The sequence below is a fragment of the Apiospora aurea genome (assembly GCF_038362705.1).
Source record: "Apiospora aurea strain CBS 24483 chromosome Unknown utg000003l_segment0_segment0, whole genome shotgun sequence".
Taxonomy (NCBI): Eukaryota; Fungi; Ascomycota; class Sordariomycetes; order Amphisphaeriales; family Apiosporaceae; genus Apiospora; species Apiospora aurea.
This window is the reverse complement of record NW_027117390.1, coordinates 1,195,900-1,217,388: the sequence shown is the minus strand read 5'-3', so window position 1 is coordinate 1,217,388 and position 21,489 is coordinate 1,195,900. Positions and strand designations below refer to the sequence as shown.

At 48.8% G+C, this 21,489-nt stretch overlaps 6 protein-coding genes across 6 annotated transcripts; 1 reads left to right on the top strand and 5 right to left on the bottom strand.

Moving 5' to 3' along the window:
* Positions 1 to 2,228: 2,228 nt before the first annotated feature.
* Positions 2,229 to 4,214, bottom strand: PG986_004228 (uncharacterized protein; the record flags this gene model as incomplete). The annotated part of the gene is made up of 1 exon (XM_066840450.1): positions 2,229 to 4,214. The coding sequence occupies one exon, from the start codon at positions 4,212 to 4,214 to the stop codon at positions 2,229 to 2,231; it is 1,986 nt and encodes a 661-aa protein (XP_066703077.1).
* Positions 4,215 to 10,578: 6,364 nt separating this feature from the next.
* On the bottom strand, positions 10,579 to 11,840 carry PG986_004227 (uncharacterized protein; the record flags this gene model as incomplete). Its single annotated transcript, XM_066840449.1, is given in 3 exon segments — positions 10,579 to 11,182; positions 11,205 to 11,494; positions 11,505 to 11,840. The coding sequence occupies 3 exon segments, from the start codon at positions 11,838 to 11,840 to the stop codon at positions 10,579 to 10,581; spliced, it is 1,230 nt and encodes a 409-aa protein (XP_066703076.1).
* Positions 11,841 to 12,319: 479 nt separating this feature from the next.
* PG986_004226 (uncharacterized protein) lies at positions 12,320 to 13,534 on the bottom strand (the record flags this gene model as incomplete). The annotated part of the gene is made up of 1 exon (XM_066840448.1): positions 12,320 to 13,534. The coding sequence occupies one exon, from the start codon at positions 13,532 to 13,534 to the stop codon at positions 12,320 to 12,322; it is 1,215 nt and encodes a 404-aa protein (XP_066703075.1).
* Positions 13,535 to 13,854: 320 nt separating this feature from the next.
* PG986_004225 (uncharacterized protein) lies at positions 13,855 to 14,552 on the bottom strand (the record flags this gene model as incomplete). The annotated part of the gene is made up of 3 exons (XM_066840447.1): positions 13,855 to 13,948; positions 14,046 to 14,152; positions 14,229 to 14,552. 3 exons carry the CDS (start codon positions 14,550 to 14,552, stop codon positions 13,855 to 13,857), a joined length of 525 nt encoding a protein of 174 aa, XP_066703074.1.
* Positions 14,553 to 15,117: 565 nt separating this feature from the next.
* On the bottom strand, positions 15,118 to 16,717 carry PG986_004224 (uncharacterized protein; the record flags this gene model as incomplete). The annotated part of the gene is made up of 2 exons (XM_066840446.1): positions 15,118 to 15,457; positions 15,507 to 16,717. 2 exons carry the CDS (start codon positions 16,715 to 16,717, stop codon positions 15,118 to 15,120), a joined length of 1,551 nt encoding a protein of 516 aa, XP_066703073.1.
* A 1,757-nt stretch (positions 16,718 to 18,474) lies between these two features.
* PG986_004223 (uncharacterized protein) lies at positions 18,475 to 21,180 on the top strand (the record flags this gene model as incomplete). Its single annotated transcript, XM_066840445.1, has 1 exon — positions 18,475 to 21,180. One exon carries the CDS (start codon positions 18,475 to 18,477, stop codon positions 21,178 to 21,180), a length of 2,706 nt encoding a protein of 901 aa, XP_066703072.1.
* Positions 21,181 to 21,489: the final 309 nt, after the last annotated feature.

Below are 21,489 nucleotides of genomic sequence, written 5' to 3'. Positions count from 1 at the left end.
ATATGTGATACTTGCAGCCGATGTCGCAGAAGTAACAATCTCGTGTAGGAAGAGCAGTATAGTGTCCGTGAGGCTAATGAGCTGACTCGCCCTGGTGGAGGGGGCCTTCCGAGAACGACGGTGGCGGTCCCGTCCAGCCAATGACCGGTTTCCCGGTCCACGTGACCCCCACCCGTGGCTGGGGTCCGAGTATTCCTGGAGTACCTGTCATATTCCACCGCCGCCCGAGTCGAGTAGAAGCGACTCCGTGTACTGTATCTTTGGTGCAACCCCACCGAGCATGTTCGTCTGTTTTTAACACGAAGATCGATCTGTCATAAAAAACCACGAACCGCTCCGCTTCGCTTTTGCAGATCGGTTAGCTGCCACTCCCATTCTTCAGCTGCATGTTCATGTTCATATTGCTCGTTCTTGATGTGGCGGCGGCGGTGGCACCGAAAAAGGCGGTATGTGATTGGACGTGCGATAGTCCATTCTCATTGGACACAGATTACTGCTTGCCTACTTAGATATGTGCCTACTCATGATAGGTGGCGTGTGGGGGGCAGGGGGAACGTAGGTCAGGTATAATGCAGAAAATATATAATAATTGGCAGGCAGGTTTGTCTTTACACGACTAACCACTCACTCGCTTCCGTTTGTGTCAACATCCAAGCAGACGAGGCTTTGCTCCCAGCAGGCAGGCGGTGTGTAGCAATGAATTAGAGAGAGCCTGCTTGCCGTGGCGTGATTCTCGTGAGGGTGTTGCATGACTGTGGCGGCGCCTCCGAGATACCGAGCTTGTCCGTTCTCCAACGGTATGCGGCGGGCGCCTTCAGATTGGACCCTGAGCTACGCAAACAGTATCACTTCCCTAGATAGGCAAGGACACGATCTCCCGGAGGTGCCTGGACTGGTGTCTCAACGAAAGCCACGACAACCAATATTGCGAGGATCTCCTGATAGCCCCAACAAGCACGACATATGCCACTGTATTCTGGACTTCGTGAGTAGTTGTTCGGTGAAGCATGATGACTGGAGTTCTGTGGAATGGACACCCCTACTAGGTTCCCCGCGAAACAAGAAGGCTTGTGAATTACGTATCCGAGTATCCTGTATCACCACACCGGCCTGAAAAATACCTGATATGGTATGTGGCAATGGGCGCGTAATACGTACCTCTCAAGATGAATCGTATCACAGACTCCAAGGCAGATGACGTGAATATGACACCTGCATTGCAGATCACACCGAAGAGAAAAGCACTGGAGCATGCTTGTCGCCAGAAATGAAGACACCTCTCGAGGGTGTCTCGAGGCCATGCTCTGATGCCTCCCGTGGCTCTGGTGACGACCAGATTACCATGCTGAGGGTGGAAGCCTTACGCCCTCAGCAATACTACTGTTGCAGCCTGAGTATTGTTTTCCATATTGCTTATCGGGTCCCTTCCAAGACTGGGCATATGGACAGTTTTTCCTTCGGATACGAAGGTTTCCAGCACCTGAATAGAAGCTAGGTGATCTTGGTGGTGGCCATGCTAGAAAAAGGGTTGATCATATTAGTTCGACTGACCGGCGATCGTAGATGTGCAACCATAGATCCTGTTGCTAGTCCAACATTGCAATGACGAATCATGACAAACTCCGTCCAGGCGGGAGAGGAACTACTGCTAAGAAAACTGCTTCGGTTTCTTGGGTAAATAGGACCCTGTCGCTACATTGTCTTGCGACTCGGGATTTTGGATAAATCAACGTAACACAATCAAGGTAGCGGCACGACACTAATATGCCGTGTTTGTTTCGTCACTGAACTGTCATGAGCCACAAAAGTCAAGACTTGCTACCCAGCTTGTGCGATGTGACGGAGAGTACAGGACGGTTCAGCTGGTCGGTCTGATCGGCTACTTTGACATCGTGCGATGCTTCCTTGGTGGTAATAATCATCAGACCCATGAAACGTTGCCTTGAGTACATATGGCACAGGCATGGTGTCAACACAGTTGCAGTGCAAATGCAAGGATACAAAGACCGGTGCAATCGTAATGTCTCTGGCCATCTATATAAGACCGGATGGTGACCCATTAGTGACCTGACTAGACGCCATGTACACATCAACATCAAAACATTACTCGCACTTCGTTTCTAAGTACTCGCTAGCCAGGAAACGGCACTATCTGGAGGACGTAAAAGGATCTCGTACCCGGGCACGAAGGGCGACAGGACGAGCAGCTCGCCCGTCGCGGGCACAGGCTAGAGGCCCAGCAGGTGCCAGACCAGCAGGCTCGCCATGGCGGCGTTGTCGTCGTTGCCCGGGAGGCCGTCGCGCGCGAGGCTGAAGTGGTCGTGCACGATGCGCCGGACCTGCCGGACCGAGTCGGCGGGGCGGCCGACGTGGTGGAACTGGGTGGGGGTTTGGAAGCTCGGCTCGTTGCCGGGCAGGTAGTAGCCCGCGTCGAAGAAGTGGTGCAGCCACCGAGCGAACGTCTCGTCCTTGTTGGCGGCGGCGGCTGTATCGTTTTGGCTTGCCCCCAGGACCGAGATGAGGCCCGCCACGTCGTGCGGCGCGTACAGGCTGTACTCCCAGCTCGAGCTCTCGTAGATGCCGAACGTGTTGGTCGACTGTGTGCTGCACTCGTGCGAGCTGTTGGTGTCGAGCGGGCTGCAGTCGACCGGGTTCGAGCCAGGCGCGAAGGTGCCGTTGGGGAACCGCCGCGCCACGAAGCTCCGGTAGCCGTCCGACTCGAGGTTCGGATCAAAGTTGTTGACGTAGGACAGGCTGCGCTGGAGGAGGGCCGCGGCAGCGTCGGGTTTGTCCAGGGTCCGGGCTGCCATGCCCGGCGCGAAGTCGCCGAAGGCGTACTCGAGACCGCGGCTGGCTTCGCGGGTCCGCTGGCCGGTGCTGTCGCTCTCTAGGTAGTTGTAGGCCATGTAGCCCAGCTTTCGGTAGGATTCCTGGCGGCGGCCGGTGTAGTCCCAGTTGGCAGGCGTCGCCTCGACGTCGTGCTCCAGCGCTTCCCAGAACTCGTCCAGGTTGATGTCCAGCTCGGCAGCGTGGGCAGCGTACTTGACGATGAAATCGGCCACGATGGGCACGGCGTTGTTGCCGCCCTGGGTCCAACCGAGGACGTTGTTGGCACGGCACTCGGGCAGCCACCCTTCGCGGCGCCACCCGTCTACATACGTATCCACGATCTCGGCCATTTCACGCGGTGACGTCAGCGCCATAAGAGGGAACAGGGTGCGGTAGGTATCCCAGCTGCAGTAAAGACCGTCAAAATAGGGGTGCTCCGTGTCAGTATAAGGGGGTGGTGCGTTGCCGGTGGCGTTGTTGGGCGACAAGAAGGTACGGTAGAAGGATGTGTAGAAGAGTCGCCGGATGTAGTCAGAGGTGCTGTTGGCGAGCACGATGCGGCCCAGCTTATCCTCCCATTGGGCATTGCTGTCAGCGACAATCTTGTCGAAGTCCGGTTCGGGGATCTCGCGTTCCATGTTCTCACACGCGCGTTGGGCCGAGGTAAAGGAGACGCCGCGGCGAACCAATATCGGCTTGTCATCGTTAGAAGGTGTCGGAAAACGAACTATAGCGCCGGCTTGAAGCGGTTGGATGAAGTCGGGCCTTCGCAGGCGCTCGGCGACAGGCGGCAGGTCCCAGAATTCGAGGTCGTCACGGCGGGCATCCATGCCGTTGACGTTGCCCCCGAACAAGGCGCGGTCGGTAATGGGACCGGCAAGAGATAGGTCCACGTATTGAAACGCCGGGTAGCTGAACTGACTGGGCCCGAAACTGCTGCGCCAGGTCCCGTTCATGATAATCCGCTGTGCTGACCAATCGGCGTGCATCTGACCGTACAGAAACGAATGCGGCGAGTCGTCGGTCCAGTCCAACACCAGCGTCGGCGCCGTCCCCTCGGGGAAGCTGTACCGCTCCAACGAAGCAGCCTGAGTCGACGCCAACTCGATCCGCACCCCGTTCACGAGCGTCGTGCTGAAGTAGCCCGGGAACCCCGTATCGTTCCTCCCGTCGCCAACGCGGCGCAAGGACCGCGGCTCCTCGAGCGTCGGGCACTGGCCAAAGCCGCCACAAAGGACGGGCATGATGCAGAAGTTGCCGAAGCTGCCCTCGGAGCTGCCAGTGCCGGAGTCGTGCAGCGGCGAGATGCCGCGCGCAAGCTCCGTCGACTCGGAGACGTACCCGGCGGAGGAGTAGCCGGCGACCTGGAGGGTCACTTTGGCCATGCCGAACGGGACGGCGGCGCCGGCGAAGACGTTGCCGGGATTGCCGTTTTGGGCGGTGCCGGTGAAGACGTTGACGTAAGATGCAACCCCTACTGGCTGCCCCCCCCTTTAATTGACCCCTCCTGATTTTAGATAATTCTAAAGCCCCTGAGCAATAATAATAGTATATAAAGGGGTTAAATCTTACTCGTTTACTAATTAAAGTAAATTAATCTCTTCCTCTTTTTTTCTTCTTTTTATTATTATTAATATAATTAAAAAAGTACGTATTACGTAAACGGTTTAAGCCGTATTAGCCGGCGGAAGTATTAACCGTGCGGTTAAAGATTATAACGTTAATAGGGGTATTTTTTATAATTAATTTAAAGGTTAACCTTTAAAAAAAAAAGAAATATAAAGCCTTTTAATTTTTTACCCCTATCGAAGAAACCTTTTTAATTAAATAAGCCCTTTTTTAAGCTAGCTTAAATTATATACTTATATATCGGCTCTTTTATATATATATTTAACGTAGTTTATTATTACGTAACGTATATTACTTAGCGACGTACCTTTTTTACTTCTTAACCTTTTTATATAAATTAATTTAATTATAACGCTTAAAATTAATTAAAACTATTCGTTATTCGATTCCTCGCTTAATTTTATATCTTTTTTATATATTCGCGTATTATAATTTATTTTACCGTAAATATTATAGCGCTTTTTATTAATCGCCCTTCGTTTCAACGAACCCCTATTTTTACTTTTATCGAGCGTTAAACGCTTCCTTTTTTACTTTTTCGTTTTATAGCTATTAAAATTCTTTAATAATAAGGGCTTTTTTAAACTAAACTCGCGATTTTTTAGCTTTTTAGCGCTTAAAAAATACTAAATTAGCTTCCTTTAATATATATATTTTATCGCGTATAAAGGTTATTTTATAGGTTATTTTAATTATACTCTTCGCTATTTAGTTTATTATATTTAAAATCGGTGTCGGAGAGCTTTTTTAATGGGTAAATACCTTTTTTTAATATAAGTAGAGTGTTTAGTTATTTATTAGGGGGGTTAGACGGCGTTTAAAGGTCGTAGGTATTAGCCGTCCTTAAACGGGATATGCTACGGCGCACCTTGGAACAGGCCTTTGGTGGCCTTGCCAACTAGAGTGGGGCAAGGGCATGCGAGAGATGGCCCGAGCGCCACTTAATTTTTCCCTACTTATTTAAATAAGGAAATCGTCCCGGCAAGGCTGGACCTTTTCCTTTTTCCCTATCTTTTTCGGTAATGTTACAGTTGCAGCAATTCGGGAGGCAAGGCTACAGGTTATTGCTTTATTGTGGAAAACCGAAAAAGATAGGGAAAGAAGGAAAAGGTCCAGCCTTGCCGGGACGATTTCCTTATTTAAATAAGTAGGAAAAATTAAGTGGCGCTCGGGCCATCTCTCGCATGCCCTTGCCCCACTCTAGTTGGCAAGGCCACCAAAGGCCTGTTCCAAGGTGCGCCGTAGCAGGATAGGTTAAGTGTAAGTGTTCGAAAACGTATATTTAGCTTATTAATTACTTTATTAAGGTTATAAGGTATTAAATTAAATGCGTTAAATTTAAATTTAATATTAATTTCTATAAAAACTATAAAATACGCGGCTTTAAAAGTAATAAAAAACTTAAGCTTAACGTAATCCACAGTTTAATTAAATACACGGTTTAATTAAACACTTTCTAAGGCCTCGTATAACGAAATATAAATTAATTCCATTACAACGTATTTAATATATTAAAATTAATCGGAATCCTCCTCTTTAAATACTTTTATATTATTTTAATAGGTGCGCGTATTATGCCCGGGCTCCTCGTAGATTTTATAGTATCGCGGGCGCGTTTTAAGCTTTTTCATACGATTATTACTTCGGCGCGATTTATCTTATAATTATTTATTAACGTCCTTTTAAAACTATAGGTTTTCTTTAGTTTATATACGAAGTAATCTTTTATTCTGTAATCGTTTTTTTTTCGTACGGCGGCGCCGGCTAAGTATTTTATTTATTTTTTATAGTATAATTACTTTACCTTTTAAAAAAGCGAGTCGGTATATTACTTACGTTATACCTTTCGTAATTTAGTTAAGTCTAGTTAAAATCGACGTTAAAGAGCTATTTTAATGCCGTATAATACGGTTTCGAATATATTCGGTTTAAGATTAGGCTTTAATCGGGTTATTTAAAGTTTTTAATTTTTAAAAAATAAATAAGCCGAAAGACGTCCCCGGAAATATTAAAGTACGTAGCTTTATATTTAATTATAAAATAATATATTCCGGATTATACGGGACGAGTCCGGTTTTTCGAAAGCTTCTTTATATATTTAAAACGGTAAAAATCGCTTAGAACGTTTTTAAAAACGCTAGTAGGAAATCCTCTTTTAAAATATAGGTAATATACGCCCGTATAAAACCTTTAATCTTTTTCTCGTACGCCTTTTTTAACGTACGAAAATAGCCGATATTAAAAGGTTAGAGTTTATACGATAAATAAAAAGGTATATAAAGTATAATAATCGAGTTTTTTTTATAATAAAACTCGAAAGTTATTAAGTGATAGTTTTTATAGCTATTAAAGATTAATAGGCGGTAAGTATTTTTCGTACGAAACTTCGTGTGTTTATTAAAGTATCGAATTTAGTTTTCGCTTTTTTTATTCGTAGTCCAGTTATTTTTAATAATTATAATTACTTAGTTTTTCGATAATAAGCTATTTTCGTACTAGAAAAAGAGGTACGTTTTCCCGGTAAAAATAATATACGGAAAAATAGCGTAACCGTGTAATTCGACGCCTTATATTATTATAACCTATTCCCGGTTCCTTTACTATATTACTTTAGGCTTTCCGCGTTAATTAAAAGTAATTACGATTATTTTAAACGAGATTTAGTTTATAAAAAACCCGGTTTCGTTAAAATTATATATATCCTCTTTTTAAATTTTATACTTATTAATTATACTCCGTACGAAAATAAACTATATACGATACGCGTCGGGATTTTTATAAAAAACTTTTTAATAATCGATTTTTCGGTTAAAACGTGTCCGGAAATCTAATTATCGTCGTACGAAATTAAAAACTTAATTAACGTCGACGCGTTCCGCGTCGCGTAAATTAAATAATCGATTCGTTATATTTTTAATATTACTTATTCGAGGCGGAAACGATCGCGAATTTAAATTAATTATATATTATATAATTAATTACTTTTTAGAATTCGTAAGCTTTTACGTTAACGATTACGTATTTCGTCGTAAAATATTACTATAACGCCGATAACGTAAAATTATATAGGGGATATTATATATTCGCGTTGCGGCTCGTACGCGTAATTTAAGGTTTTTTAAAGCGTTTAAAGCGTTAATTATATATCGTTTTTTTTCTATTAATTTACTATCGTAAGTAATAAAAGTATAAGGTATAAAATATAAGTTGTACGGAATTAAAAGAAAGTGTTTAATTAAACCGTGTGTTTAATTAAACTATAGATTACGTTAATAATATAATTTATAAAAACTTTAATAAATAACTCGATTTCTTTTAAATAAATACGCTTTAAAGGCGAATAAAGTATTATATCGAAAGGTTAGAGTAAATATAATAAATAAGGAGGTATATTAATAATAATAATATCGTTATTTTAATAATATACCTCGAATTCGGTCGAAATATAGCTCTTGTAGCCGTTAAGAATTAAGAGGCGGTAGCGACTTTTCGTTTACGATTTAATATATTTATCGAAGTGCTTAATTTAAGTTAAGTTTATTTTATTATTAGTTTAATTATTAAAAGTCGGTTTAATTACTTAGTTACCCGGTAAATCGGTTTCGCGGGATTAGTTCGCGAGGTAATATTAGCCTTAAACGATTAAAAACAGCGGAATATATTAGCCCTATAAATTAATATATTTAATTATTATTACTTATTTCCGATTATTAAGCTAGATTAATTTAGCCTTTTTACGCTGCTTAACGCGTGTTACGATAAGTGTTAACTCGATTATACTTATTATAAAGCCGGTTTTATCGAAATTTTAAATGTTTTCGTCGATAATCTCGTATTTCACCTTTATATTCGCGACTAGCGTAAACTAAGCAGAAATAACTTTAAAATCTTTATAAAAAGCCCTTTAATAATCGTATTAACGATTTATTTTAGTCTTTAAATCTAGGTTACAGTTAATAAAGCGTTTAACTTAATACTTATTAACGCGGTCGCCTCTATATAACGCGGTAAAAAAATTAACTATATTTTCTATATTAACGAAATCGGGAGGTATCCCTTAAATATTTAAATTTATTATATACTTACGAAATATCTCTTTTTTATTAGATTTATTTTATATTATTTCGGTCGGATTTCGCGTTTTAAAGTTTAATTATATTAGAATTAAATTAAAGTGCGTCGCTAAGTAATATACGTCGCGTAGTAATAAACCACGTTAACGTATTCTCCTTATAAAAAGGATCGATTATTTTATCGATAAATAATAAGTATACCGTTTTTTAAAACGTTATTCGGCCTTTAAAACCGTACGTATTAAAGTAATAAATTTTTAACGCTTTATATATATATTAAACGAGGCCGTGTAAAGGTTTTTTAATCGGTTTAACATTACTATTATTAATAATATACCCTTTCGATTTAAATTTAACGCTAATAAAATAAAAACTATAATAACGATAAAGAAGGGTATTATAATAATCGAACTTATTGCTTATTAAAGTTTAATACGGAATAATTCGGTTAATCGCGAGTAAATAACTATTTTAAAGTATATTAATATTATTAATAATATTTTACCGCTTTTAATTATATTTAAAAGCGTTATTAAAAAAGATAAACTTTTAATGTTATAACTTTAAAATAATTAAAAAAGATCTTTATCCTTTTAACGAACCTTAATAATTTTAACTAATAAAGGCTTTTAATTTTTAATAAATATAGAAATTATATCGATAATAATTTTATATTAGCGGCGTTAAAAGCTAAGGTATAACTCCTTTATTTATTATTATATAATTTTTATATACTTTAACCCTTAAATATTAATTATTTTAAAGTCTTAAAAAAAGGTTTCGAAAAGAGCTCGATTTAATATACACTATTACTAATAATAATTATATTAAGAAAGGGGATTTCCTTTAAACTTAAACTAAAACACGTAAAGTAGCTTTTACCCTTAAAATCATCGTTAATAAATAAATAATAATTAATATTTACTTCTTTAATATCGAAAAGCTAATAAATAATAAGCTCCGGCGTTTTAATATAATACGAGCTATTAACGAAGTTATTACCGCCGAAAATATACGTTAACCGGTTAAACCGAAAGCTAAAAAAATCGAAACGTCGAAAAATAACCGGTAAGTTAAAATTTTAAAGGCTACGATATTTAATATAAAAATTACCACTGGTAATCTAATTAAAAAGTTATTATAAAAAAAGCTTAGTAAGAGTATTAATAATTTAACGGCTCGGATCGGCCGATTAAAACAGGAAAAAGCCGGTTAAAAGGTAAATCTAAAGAAAATAAAAGCTTAAAAAAAGAAAGTTAATATAGACCCTAATAAAGGCTTTATTTATATAATAAACATTAAGGAGGTTTAAAAAAACGTTAAAAAAGGAACCTAAGGAAAAGGCCGAAAAGGGGCGCCGGTAAAGTAGTGAAAATTAATATAAATCGAGCTAATAATAAAGGTAACTCTATTATAATACGTACGAGCCGAAATAGACCTTAAAATATAATGTGTATTGCTCAATTGACCTATCTATTACTATTGTTATTAATTTTTACATCTATTTTAGGGGGGTCAGCCAGAGGGGGTTGCATCTTATTGCGTCAAGGGTCCTGGCCCAACGCTGGCTAGACCTGGGGCGGCAAATCCTGATAGCGCCATCACTACTGCGGCGCTTGTTCCTGGGTTATGCATCGTGTGGGAAATCGATATTTCATATGATGGAAAGGGTTGGCGATGCAGCTGGCGATTGGAATTAGAGAGAGAGGGGGGTTGGAGTAAAAAAGCGCGGCGACGGCGGTTTCCCAGGCGAATGAGTCTGTTCAGTTGGACTAGTCCAGTCAAAACACCACGGGTCGTCCCCGACTCGTCCTGCATATGCAAGTTCCCCCGTTGCGGGGTTGAGGAGGCCATCTTGTCTTACACAGGCGAGGTTACATCGCATCTGGGAGCTGGAGGGAACACGAATTAGTGGAGCTGATTATATTAAATGGAAGCAGCGGCCTAGCCGAAGCCTATTGAAATAGTTGGGCTGCTTTCTTCGGCTAGGCATGGAAAAGGGGGAGGAGTGTGATACCTCATGAAATGATACCGCCCGCAAATAATGCTATTCGAAATGGAGCACCTCATGTCCAGCGGCAAAGGGAAGTATATCCGTCGGTACAGGGTTTGGAGAAAGAAACATCCTCCAAGGACGTGTAGGATGATCACCTAGGCGCTCCAAAGCCACTTGCATACCCTTGCCCGACCCACGGTAACGTATACTTCTTACTTGGCCGACGACGCTGGCCCTCCACGCTGTGATGCCTTCCACGACAAGCTCGACGCCGTCACGACAGTGGACCGTGAATTGGCGATTGTGAAGGAGGGGATGAAAGGGGACATTCAAATCGTCTAGTATGACACTTTCGAGCTTGGGAAAGCCACCCGTGACTAGCTGGCGCAGAAACCGATTGGTCGTCCCTGACGTTACGCTGCTCTTTCGTATCGATAAGGACTGGAGGCTCTCGCGGACCCGGAAAAGGACCTTCGGGATTATTTCAGGGGAGACTCGGTACAAGCCGCGGTGTGTGAGGTCTTTGAGACCGGAGGGCAGGTGGGCTGCGCGGGCTAACTGCTTGAAGAATATGTCGCTCCCGCTGTAGCTCGGGTGCTCGAGCGCCAACGACTGGAGGTTCTTGGCCGAACTGATGATGGGTTGCCCACGCGGACTGGGTGAGTAGATCCCTTAACCCTACCGGCCAGTTTCCCACATCCCCGAACGGGCAACGGGCGAAGACGGTAGTGGAGTTCTCAATCCAAAAGCCTTCGGTCTCTTCCTTTTCTTTCACCTGTGCCAAGAGGGACAGCATCATGTAGCACATGTAAAACGCATTGATCGTGTCGGCTCCCACTCCATTCCAAAATAGACGGCTTTCGAGCTCGTCGGTAACGTGGATCTCCGTACATGCCGAGAAGCGGAGCAGAACTGCCCTGAACGCCTTGGCCGGCGAGGCGTCGAGGTCGAGGCGCCCGTCCTCCGGCTGGCGTGACCACGAATGCCCCTCGCCCGGGAACGGCGTCACGAAGTCTAGTGACCGCCGCCGCCGTCCGAGGGGCCGTCCGTTTCTCGGGGCTCCGGTGGCAGTCCCCGGCGCGCAGGCAGCGGACCCTCGACACGAGCTCCTCGCGGCCGGCGATGTGCGTCAGCCTCTCCAGGCTGCGGGGCGTAAAGTCGGTGGTGATGGTGGTGAACCAGTCACTGGCGAATAAATGATAGGTCCCACTGTATGCGACGCGGCAGACGCACTGAAGAGCAAGACGGCTTTGTTTGTCGGGGAGTGAAATAGCAATTAGCTCTATCAGTTCGACGCTTAGCCGGTTTAGCATGTTTACAAAAGGAGGTTTGGTATTACAAAAGTGAATTGAAAAAATGTTCCTCCGAGACTCAACTTTACCCCTGGAGGTGTTGTCTAATGCCTAGTTCTTGTAGCCAGTTACTTCGAGCCCCGCACCTTCATTAAACAATGGTGCCTTAGCTCTGATACATCGCCTATTGCCTATTGCCCCCTTGTCGATATAGCAGTGAGTCTGGGGGCCAAGACGTGGATTGAACAGGCTAGGTATAGAAGTAATCACGATACACCTGTTCAATTGCCGTACTTCACGTCCGTTTAACCCGGTGAGTCACCATTGGTTAACGTTCAACAAGTTCGAAACTGAGTCCGAAACGTATACTCAGATCCTCGTTCGAGTTGTCAGCTAGTGTAGGCCCCCATTGCTCAAATTCCGTTTCCTCCACTATGAGCCGGACCTTGGAAAGGCGTGGCGTCGTTGCCTTCCAGCTTTCCAGCCATGTCTCCACAGAGTCAAACGGGGGAATCCGGCACGTCATACCACTTCGGCCCGCAGGAGGCAGTGTCCACGATGGTCAGACATTCGAGGCTGGGCGGCAGGGATTCCGCAATGGGGTGTGGCGGCTCTACGAAGGGTGTAGAGGCTATCGTCAAAAGGATAAGGGGGACCTCGAGTGATTTCAGTTTGGGGAACCTTGCCAGTTCGGAGAGAGTTCCTCGCACCCAAACAGTGTCGTAATCGTCAAACGGAACCAGCTCCACGTGTCCAATGGTGATGGTCAGGTCTGTGAGGCTCTTGCGGATGTGGGAAGCACACTGCGTCGCGGTGGACGGGTGCAGGTACAGTATCACCTCACTCTCACCGATGACCACGTTAGGGACCGGTTTACCTGGCCATCGCCATCGCAACGCTTTCAGATTCTTCGTGGTGGATAATATCCTTCGGGCATAATCTTCGTTGTGCATGGTCAGGTCCAAAGACACGAGATCCTTGGGGCTGGTTTGGTGTGCAGGTGGCCACCAGTCAGGTGCCGCAGTACCATCTGCCAATGGCAAAGCTTTGGCTGCTGGTAAGTAAAAGAGAGATAGCAAGTCCACCTTGTCACAGGTAAGTAGAAGTCGCCTGTCAAAGTCTTCGTGATCCTTTCCAGATCCAGGTACAGTCTGGTCCATACAGGCCTTGGCTAAGACAAGGCCGATGTCCTTGTCAGGTAGATACTCCTCGTCGATGTGCAGATGCCGCAAGTTCGGGGTCAAGGCGAGTAGGAGGGCGAGGAATGCGACCATTCGGCCCCGCCGCAGTTCTTCGACCCAGCGGTCGGCATACGGGACCTTGAAATCTTCCACGCGAGCGATGAGATCGGCGAGGTCCGCACCGACCACAGGAAGCGCGGGGGTGTCTTTGTAGTGAACGGCCGCGGCGTAGCTATTGAAGTCGCCGCAACCCAGGTCGATCGTGTGCACGTAGGCGGCGAGCTCGGGACGGCGCGAGACGACGCGGAGAAAGAGTATCAATGGGGGCACGCGGGTGTTCATGGGATACGGGTGAGGCGGGGCCTCGGGCCAGGTAAAACTCCATTGGCATCGCAGTTCAGAGTAGAGACGCGCCTCTGCAACGGCGCGTAGGCGCCTGCTGACGCCGCAGAACGCACGGAACTCGGTCTTGGACAGCGAGTCGAAGACCAGATGGATGAGCTCCAGGGGGAAATCCAGACCCGAGGGCGCCATGGAAGACTTCGTTGAAACAGATGAGCGGAAATGAGCAGCGAACGTATGAATAACAGTTGCTTATCTGGCTGGGCTGACTGCAGTGTGGAATCGGTTTGTTATTGGCATGAAAAAGGGTGATGGAAGACAATTGGACTTTGTTCAGGTGAGGGGTTCAACCGGTTGCTGCATCAAGGGCCTAAAGCCTAAAGCCACGCTGGAACCGGCCGTTGTTCCGCGCCGACCCGAGGTGTTGGCACGCTACCATGCGGCTGATCAATGGGTTGCGATACGTTGTCCATCCCTTCAGTGTGACCTCCTGAGACTTCGACATGGGCTTTTCAGGCCTGTTTCGCGCACGCATCCTTGTTCACAACCGAACCAGCGATGTTCTTGCATTCCTGGCCGTTCTTCAAGACCTTGCAAGTGAACGTCCTGGATTCGCCATGATTGTCAGTATCGCGATCAAATGCTTTCTAGATGGGAGACAACAAAGGCTCGGAGGTAGAGTAGGCAGAGGGGAAGCACGTACTTGGAAGGATTCGGGGTGCTGCTGTAGCATCCGTTGATAATCGTCGTCGTCTCTGTGCAGCTGTATTCGATCCAGCCATAGACGGTGACATCCTGGTAAGTCGCTTTCTGTCATTTTGTGGCAGTTGTCAGTTACTCAATCGTATCCAGCAAGTCATCCAACCTCTAGATAGGGTAGACCAACCAAAAGGGTAGCGTTCTCGCCGGGCTGCATCAGGTTGCAGCTCGAGGGGAAGTCGGCGGCGTCGACGACGGTGCCGTTCGAGAGCCCCAGCTCGAAGTTGAGCTCGGCGCCGGCCGCGACCTGGCCGTTGACAGTGCCAGCCGAACTGCAGTCCCACTCGGGCTGCTGCGGCTCGCCGTTGGGCATGTAGTTGCACTCCGAGGGGGCCGTGCAGGCGCCGATGCCCTGGCAGGCCTTTTCGTCGAACATGGCGGCGGCCGGGGAGACGAGCGAGGCCATGACGGCGACGGCGGCGATGGCGAAGGAGGAGGTAGAGTACTGCATCTTGGGTGGTATTCTGTGGGTTGACGGCGGGATGATCGTTACTCTGGATGCGACGTGGCCGTGGTCTTATATACACGTATTGGACCAAACTGACGGCGGAGGGCCCGGTTCCGCGGCACCGCGGTAAACGGTTGGCAAACGTTCGTTCATGATCTCATTGAGCGCGTTTGCCTTGTTGCATTCCCTGTTTCCACCTGGGTGGATGGTAACCCAGTCTGGACCCAGAGTAGAAGCCAACAAGTGCCCGAACAACTGGTAATGAAACGTGTTCCTGAGCAAGGAAACTTTCATATATTAAAAGTCTGGGCCTTTCTTGGACTGCGAGTCTTGTTCCGTGTGCGTGTCAGGCCCAAAAGGGAAACTCACGACAGGGGACTGTGGCCAGTTCCGTGTGGGCCAGAACCGACAATCCGGGGCAGCAGGGAAGATGCCAGCTCACGATATCCGCTCGAGTCCCACTCAACATGGCTGGCGCTCGAGGTTAAGAAGCGTGATCGTTATTGTGATCGGCGCATTCCGAAATAGCAGGCGGTGAACCAATACTTGGATCCCAGTGCCATAAGTATTAGACTCCCGTCCTGGTCAACCCCAGCTCCAGTAAAGAGGCCAAAAGGCTGTCTTTCTGTGCTTGGGCGTAAAGCGTATCTGGGTCTGTGATCGCACACCCCAACGCCTCTTCAAGCGACCCTTGAGCACCGCCAGGAGCCACGGGTGGCGGCGGATGTGCAGTTGGATCAGAGGCGGCCGAGCTGCCTTTCTGTAAGTTTGACTGGAAAATGCCCGCGGCGGAGAACGGCAGAAAGTCTTCATAGGTGATCGGCTCGGCCACGAGGACCCCGTCGTCCACCAAGCGATGCGCCCAGCATATGACAGCCTCTTGATACTTGGCCATGACATCCTCGAGGCTGGCGGGGGGTGGGATCCGGGCCAAGTAGTGTGGCGAAGTCGGGTGACATTTTGGTCGGCTGCTTCCCCGTGCACCGGTACCGACAGTAGATGAGCTGCTGCCGGCACAGCTCGCGCAGGTCATCAGGATACCTATCCCGGAACGTATCCGCCGTAACTTCATCGTACGTGCGACCGTCATTGGCGGCAGCCGTAGCCTTGGCCAGCAGCTCGTCATACAGTCGACGACCAGCAGCCGTGACCGCCGCGCCGCGCTCCTCGATTTCACCGAATCGGGCGCAGTGCGAGCCTTGGACAAGGTTTCGCTCCCCAGTTGTAGTATCTCCTTCACTGGGGTCACAGAGGAAGTGGACGGGCTCGTCGAGGGCGAGGAAGCTAGTCTGGCGCAGCAGGATCGGACAACGACGCCGCGGAGGGCCCTCAATGCGCTCCTTGACGGCCATGCCCTCGGCTACCATGGCGTCCTGGGCCGCGTCAATGTTCAAGGTGCGCGGGGTAAGGTGGTTGATGTGGGCAGTGCGGAAGCAGGCGATGTCAGCCAGTACCGGGTGCTCAGCTCGCAGGCGGGCGTACTCGTCGACCGTCGACGCCGCCACGCCGCTGGCCCAGCTGAATGTGCGGAGCGCCTCGCGGATGAAGACCTCGGCTTGATCCGCATACAGGTGGCCCTGCTGCTGTTGCTCCGCCGTGTTGAGGATAGATAGGAGCTCTGCGGTGAAGAGTTTCCGGCGCGACAGTAGTTGAAGCGCTAGGTCTCGCGCCCCGTCATCGGACTTCACCAGCTCTGGTTGCAGAAGCGTTGTGAAGATCCGGAACGGGTTGCGGGCCAGGGACTCCGAGGTTATCGGTCGGAAGCATGTGGCGTGCATCGGAAGCCCGGCTACGGAAAGATCGTAGTAGCCGACGGGATACATGCCCAGCACAGCAAAGATGTGCCGGACTGTCCGGAGCTCGCTGGGGAGGCCTAGTCTTATGGCGCCATGCCTTTCTAGATTCAGGCGCTCTGGCGAGTCCGGTGTGACGCTACTACTTCCTTGAGGGTCGCTGCCGTTGGTACTGTTGTTCGCCGATAGAGTAGCCTGGTTTATGTCCTGGACTATCCGCACCAGATCGCCGTAGAGCGGCACCTCGTTCTTGTACATCTGGGACGTGGCCATCGCGAAAGCGGTGCGGAGCTCGTCCGCGTGGACGAAGGACGTTGCCGCATCCGGCACCGGATCCCGCGGATGCAAGTACTGGGCGGGTGTGGCATGCAGCATGGCGAATGCGATGAGAGATGGGAGCGACGAGGCAGTTTGGAAACAATGAATTGGTCACCACCGAGGACTACCGCTAGTGAGTATCGTCCAGCCGAGAAAAAAGTAAAAGCAATCGGGGGATGCATGCTGTAGCCATCAGGTAGAGTCTCCTTGAGTCTTATCGGAATGCTGCTGCCCGGTGTCGACATGCCCGAACTATATCCGTCTCCCTTTGCCCGCCCGGCATGTGAATCCCAAGTATCGTATGAGCACGCGTACGTAAACACGGGGCTGGAAGGTAGACGCCGTAGCTGTGTCACGGATGCAGGAGGCGGTAAGCACCCACCCCTTTATCTCTCTGTCCCAGGTCTTTCCGCCAGTAGCCGCGGAGCTTATCAGCTTCCACTGATGCGAAGGAAAGTCCGACGGACATGCGAAGGCGGAACCATTACCTTCTCGGTCCCAGTGAGGAAGTAAGGAAGTGATAGAGTAGATAAGCAGGTATCATCTGCACGGGTTATCTCGTGACGCGGAAAATGTCGGCCTACTTACTCGAGGACCGTGGGGATTAATGGTTTGCTGGTGCGGAATTGAATCAGGGCGGATGGGAGCGGATGCCAGATCGCGGAGCCACGTGGGGTCGGCTCGGATGTGATGGAGGGGATGGACCATCTACCCGAACCTAACTAAACATGATGTCGGCTCGTGGTTGAATGTCTCGTAAAGCCGTCTGAAGCAAGCAATTGAATGCTGGAGCAAGGATGGTGCTAGTGGATTGCTGGTCAGTTGCCTGCCGATACGCGTCGACTAAAGCATCCACAGGCACCTCACGAGCGTAAGTCGGATTATCATGAAAGAACATGGACCAATCTCTTTAGTAAACGTTGGGCATATTTTCCAGGAGGTGGAACTGTTGGTCCCAGAGGTCGGGCGTTATCTGCTCTTGCGCAATGACGTGCCGGAGCTGATTGTTTTTAGGCCGAGCCACTGATCCCCAACTCGTTAGCTTCTGTCGTCCGCCTAGAAACAGCACGCCGTCAATTTTCTGGCTTCTAACGTTCTGGTATTAATCGTTTGAGCATACCTACCCAAGCAGCATGTTTTATTTTATGCATCAATCGGCAAACAGATTCAAGCTGTGTCCACATTATATGCGCTATACCTGAGAATTCACCATGCTTTTTCAGATGCATGAATGCCGCGTTTACACTTGTTCTCAAGAATAGCGCCCAAATGTTTACTGGGAAGTGATGTCACATCGCCTGCTGTGCCTGGCCTGCCAGTAATCCCAGATGCGACCGTTTGATGACTCTGTCACTTAGACAGAAGCGGTACTTCGCGACTGCATCGGTCCCAGCGCGCGTGAGGGCTTCGCCCGGCAGTTCAAGGGCTCTACCCAGCGGCCTTTACCATCTATCGCGCGACCATGCCCGGTCGGGTTTATCGGGAACCTGCCATTGAAGCGTGCGAGGAGGTCATCCGCCTGCTGATGGACTCGCGAAAAGAGCGAACGTATTAGATGTTTTATTCACGCGCATGGCAAGACCGAGGAGCTTTGTCTGCGTTTGTAGCGCAGGCTCCGTCGCCCTCGTGGCGGTAGACAGCATGGCTTGAGCAGACTGGAAGTTGCATTGATAATACAGTAAGCTCGCCAGTGGCTGTTGTCATGCAGCTGCGGGGGCTAAAATCTCACACCAAAGGGCTAACTGAGGCCACAGCAGACAACCAAGAGAAATCCACATTCATTCACTGTAAGAGCAAATCGAAAAGCAGCCAACATGTCTCAGCCTGAGACTTCGGATATTCAAGGCCACAAATCGCCAGATGCCGAAGCCAACGACCTGGACTGGGAAGACTATGACATCCAGATAGCCCTCGACCAGCTTGCCGGCGGGTCCACCGATGCGCTGAAACTGTTTCTGGCGCGCAAGGAGGGCGTCGCTCCCAACACAGTCTCACTCGTGTCGAAGCCATGGCATGCCGGAGAGGGGGACTCGGTTTCCTTCATTGGCGCTGTCGATGACATCGGCCCGCCAGGCGGACAGAAGAACATATGGGCAAGCGAGCCGCCCCCGCAGGCTCGCCCGATTGCGCTCAAGAACACCGGCACACCATACGAGTACTCGGAGCTCGACCCTGAACTTCGACAGTTTAGGCTGTTGAAGTTGTCAAACCCTCGTGAAGACGGCGTGATCGAGAAGCTTGAGCTCCAAACGTTCTCTCTCAACGACGCGCCGCCTTTCTTCTGTCTGTCCTATGTGTGGGGTGACCCCAATCAATTCCTCGCCGTCAATTGCAATGGAGGAATGATTCCTGTCACGCAGAACCTCTTCCACGCCATGCGCACCTGTTTTGACCGCTACCCGGACGCTTGGTTATGGGCTGACGGTATCTGCATCAACCAGCAAGACTTTGCTGAGAGGGGTTCTCAGGTCCAGCTTATGGGCAGCATCTATGAGAAGGCATCAATGGTTCTTGCTCATCCCGGTCACCACCAATATGGCAAGACGGAGGGTGACTCGGAAGAAGACGATGCCGAACCGGACATGGGTGACTCGCAGAGCTCTGGCGTGAAGGGGCCTACGGATTCTACGGCTCCAATAAGCTTGACCAAGGTCCCCAAGGCTTCTGAGACTTATGGTATCGCAGACTTTCACCACATTGACAACGGCGATGCTTATAGCTCCACCAATGTCCAGAGCGCTGTCAGCATCATGACATTCTTATCGAGGATTTGGACGGTGGGCAACCATGACAAAACCCTGTCAGATAGCTACTGGGACAGGACAAGTCTACCCGACCTAGAAACACAGGAGGGACGCAAGACTTGGGTCAACCTTCTCAATTTCTGGAGCCAAGATTGGTATTTCCGGACCTGGGTCCTCCAGGAAATCGTCTTGGCGGCGAAGGTCGTGATTCTGTACCAGGATACGGCAATCAGTCTTGATGCCATCACGGGGTTCTGGTCTTTGGCCGGATCGCACGGGCTCCCTCGAGTACTCCGCATCGGGCGTTTCGCGGACATGTACAACAGAGTCCGACATCTGAGCCCTGTCAGCTCTATCAAGACATTGCAGGATAGACGAGAGAGGGGGCACGGGGTTGAAGGAAATAGCGATGATGATACACGGGGCGCTGTGGAAGGCGTTGATACATTCGCCCCCAGCCTATTGGAACTGTTATGCCTTTCCCGAAGCAATCTGGCTACGGATCCCCGAGACAAAGTTTATGGACTCCTTGGTCTGACCGACGACGATATATCAAGATCTATCGTCCCGGATTACTCTCCGGCCAACACAGCTGCCAGGCTATTTACTGACGTTGCTTCGAAACTGGTTCTCTCTGGCTTCACAGGGGATCTCCTGCATCATGCCGGCGTTGACCAAACGATTCCTGGGCTGCCCTCATGGGTTCCAGACTGGACCAAACAGTCGCGTTCGACATTACCAGCGCACCTGTACCGGTGCATGGGTGAAACCACCCCGAAATGCTCCATCCTGGAACCTGATGGAGGGAAGCCCAGACTGCGTGTTCGGGGCGTCATCATCGCACAAATCAACGTCGCCGGGGCCCCTTGGAAGTTTTACTCGCATGATCGTTCCGATTCTTCGTTCGGCAGGTTCAAAAACGCCCCTGACGTCGATATTGCCCCGGACCCATCGTTCAATGACGAGGATGCAAGGAATTTGCTTTTTGAAATGTCCACATCATTCGAGGAGGATATCAATGTCGGCGAGCGATACAGCGGGGAGGAATTCCAGGATGCCCTGGCCCGTACACTGGCCGCTGACGTTTCCTCCCAAGGTCGCAGGATCGGACAGAGGGCCCAGGAAACAACCGTCGCCAGCAACGATTTCTTCGCAGGCCTAGACGCTTACAGACGGTTCTACGCCAGAGGGCCGACCTGCATGGAGGATCTGGAGGCGCCAGGTATCCGAGTCCACCAAACAGGGTCCTTTGTGTGGCTGCTCGACTTCGACGAGGAGACCGAGGCAGATCTTCAATACCGCATGGTGCAATTCAGCGGGCCGTTCCAGGAGGCACAGCGGGGTCGGCGCTTCGCGCTCCTGGGGAATTCCCGTGCTGGCGTTGGCGGCAGCACTCGCACCGGGGGCGAGGGCCAAGATGAGGCCGAAGACGAGGAGGAGGAGGACAATTACTTCATGGGGACCGTGCCGTGGGATGCGGAGAACGGAGACTATTGTGTCTTGCTTGAAGGCTTCAAAACGCCGTTCATTCTACGCAAGAGGCTGCAAAAGGGACAGCAACAGAATCCTATTCTTGATGGGTCTGGTGAAGGGGAATTTGAGCTCGTGGGTGACTGCTATGTACATGGCGTCATGGATGGCGAGCTGCTGCGCTGGGCAGATGAGATCGATGAGGAGCTCGGGCCGGAGTTCAGGAGTGTCGATGATGCTGGGAGAGAATTTGTGGTACAGGCGCCCCAGGGCTATGTTCCGTTTACAGACTTCATCCTCGTCTAGTCAATTGCCTTCTGGCCTTTTAGCTACTCCTGGCCATGTGTCAGTGTCAAGTCTCTGGTATGTTTAATATTGTGACATTTCGATGTGTAATCGCACGTCTTTCCCTTATCTGCCCTTCAAGTTGGCCTCTCATCCGCTGTCGCTGCAGTGCGCCTTATGGTACGTTTTGACCGCCAGGATTCACCCGTTTACCCGACGTGACTCGCCGTACACGTGGCTATATGGGCCAGTAAGTATGACTTTTATAGATCAGGCACACCGGTACTGAACCTCTTCTACAAATGTCTCGGCTAGTAATATTTAATGTGA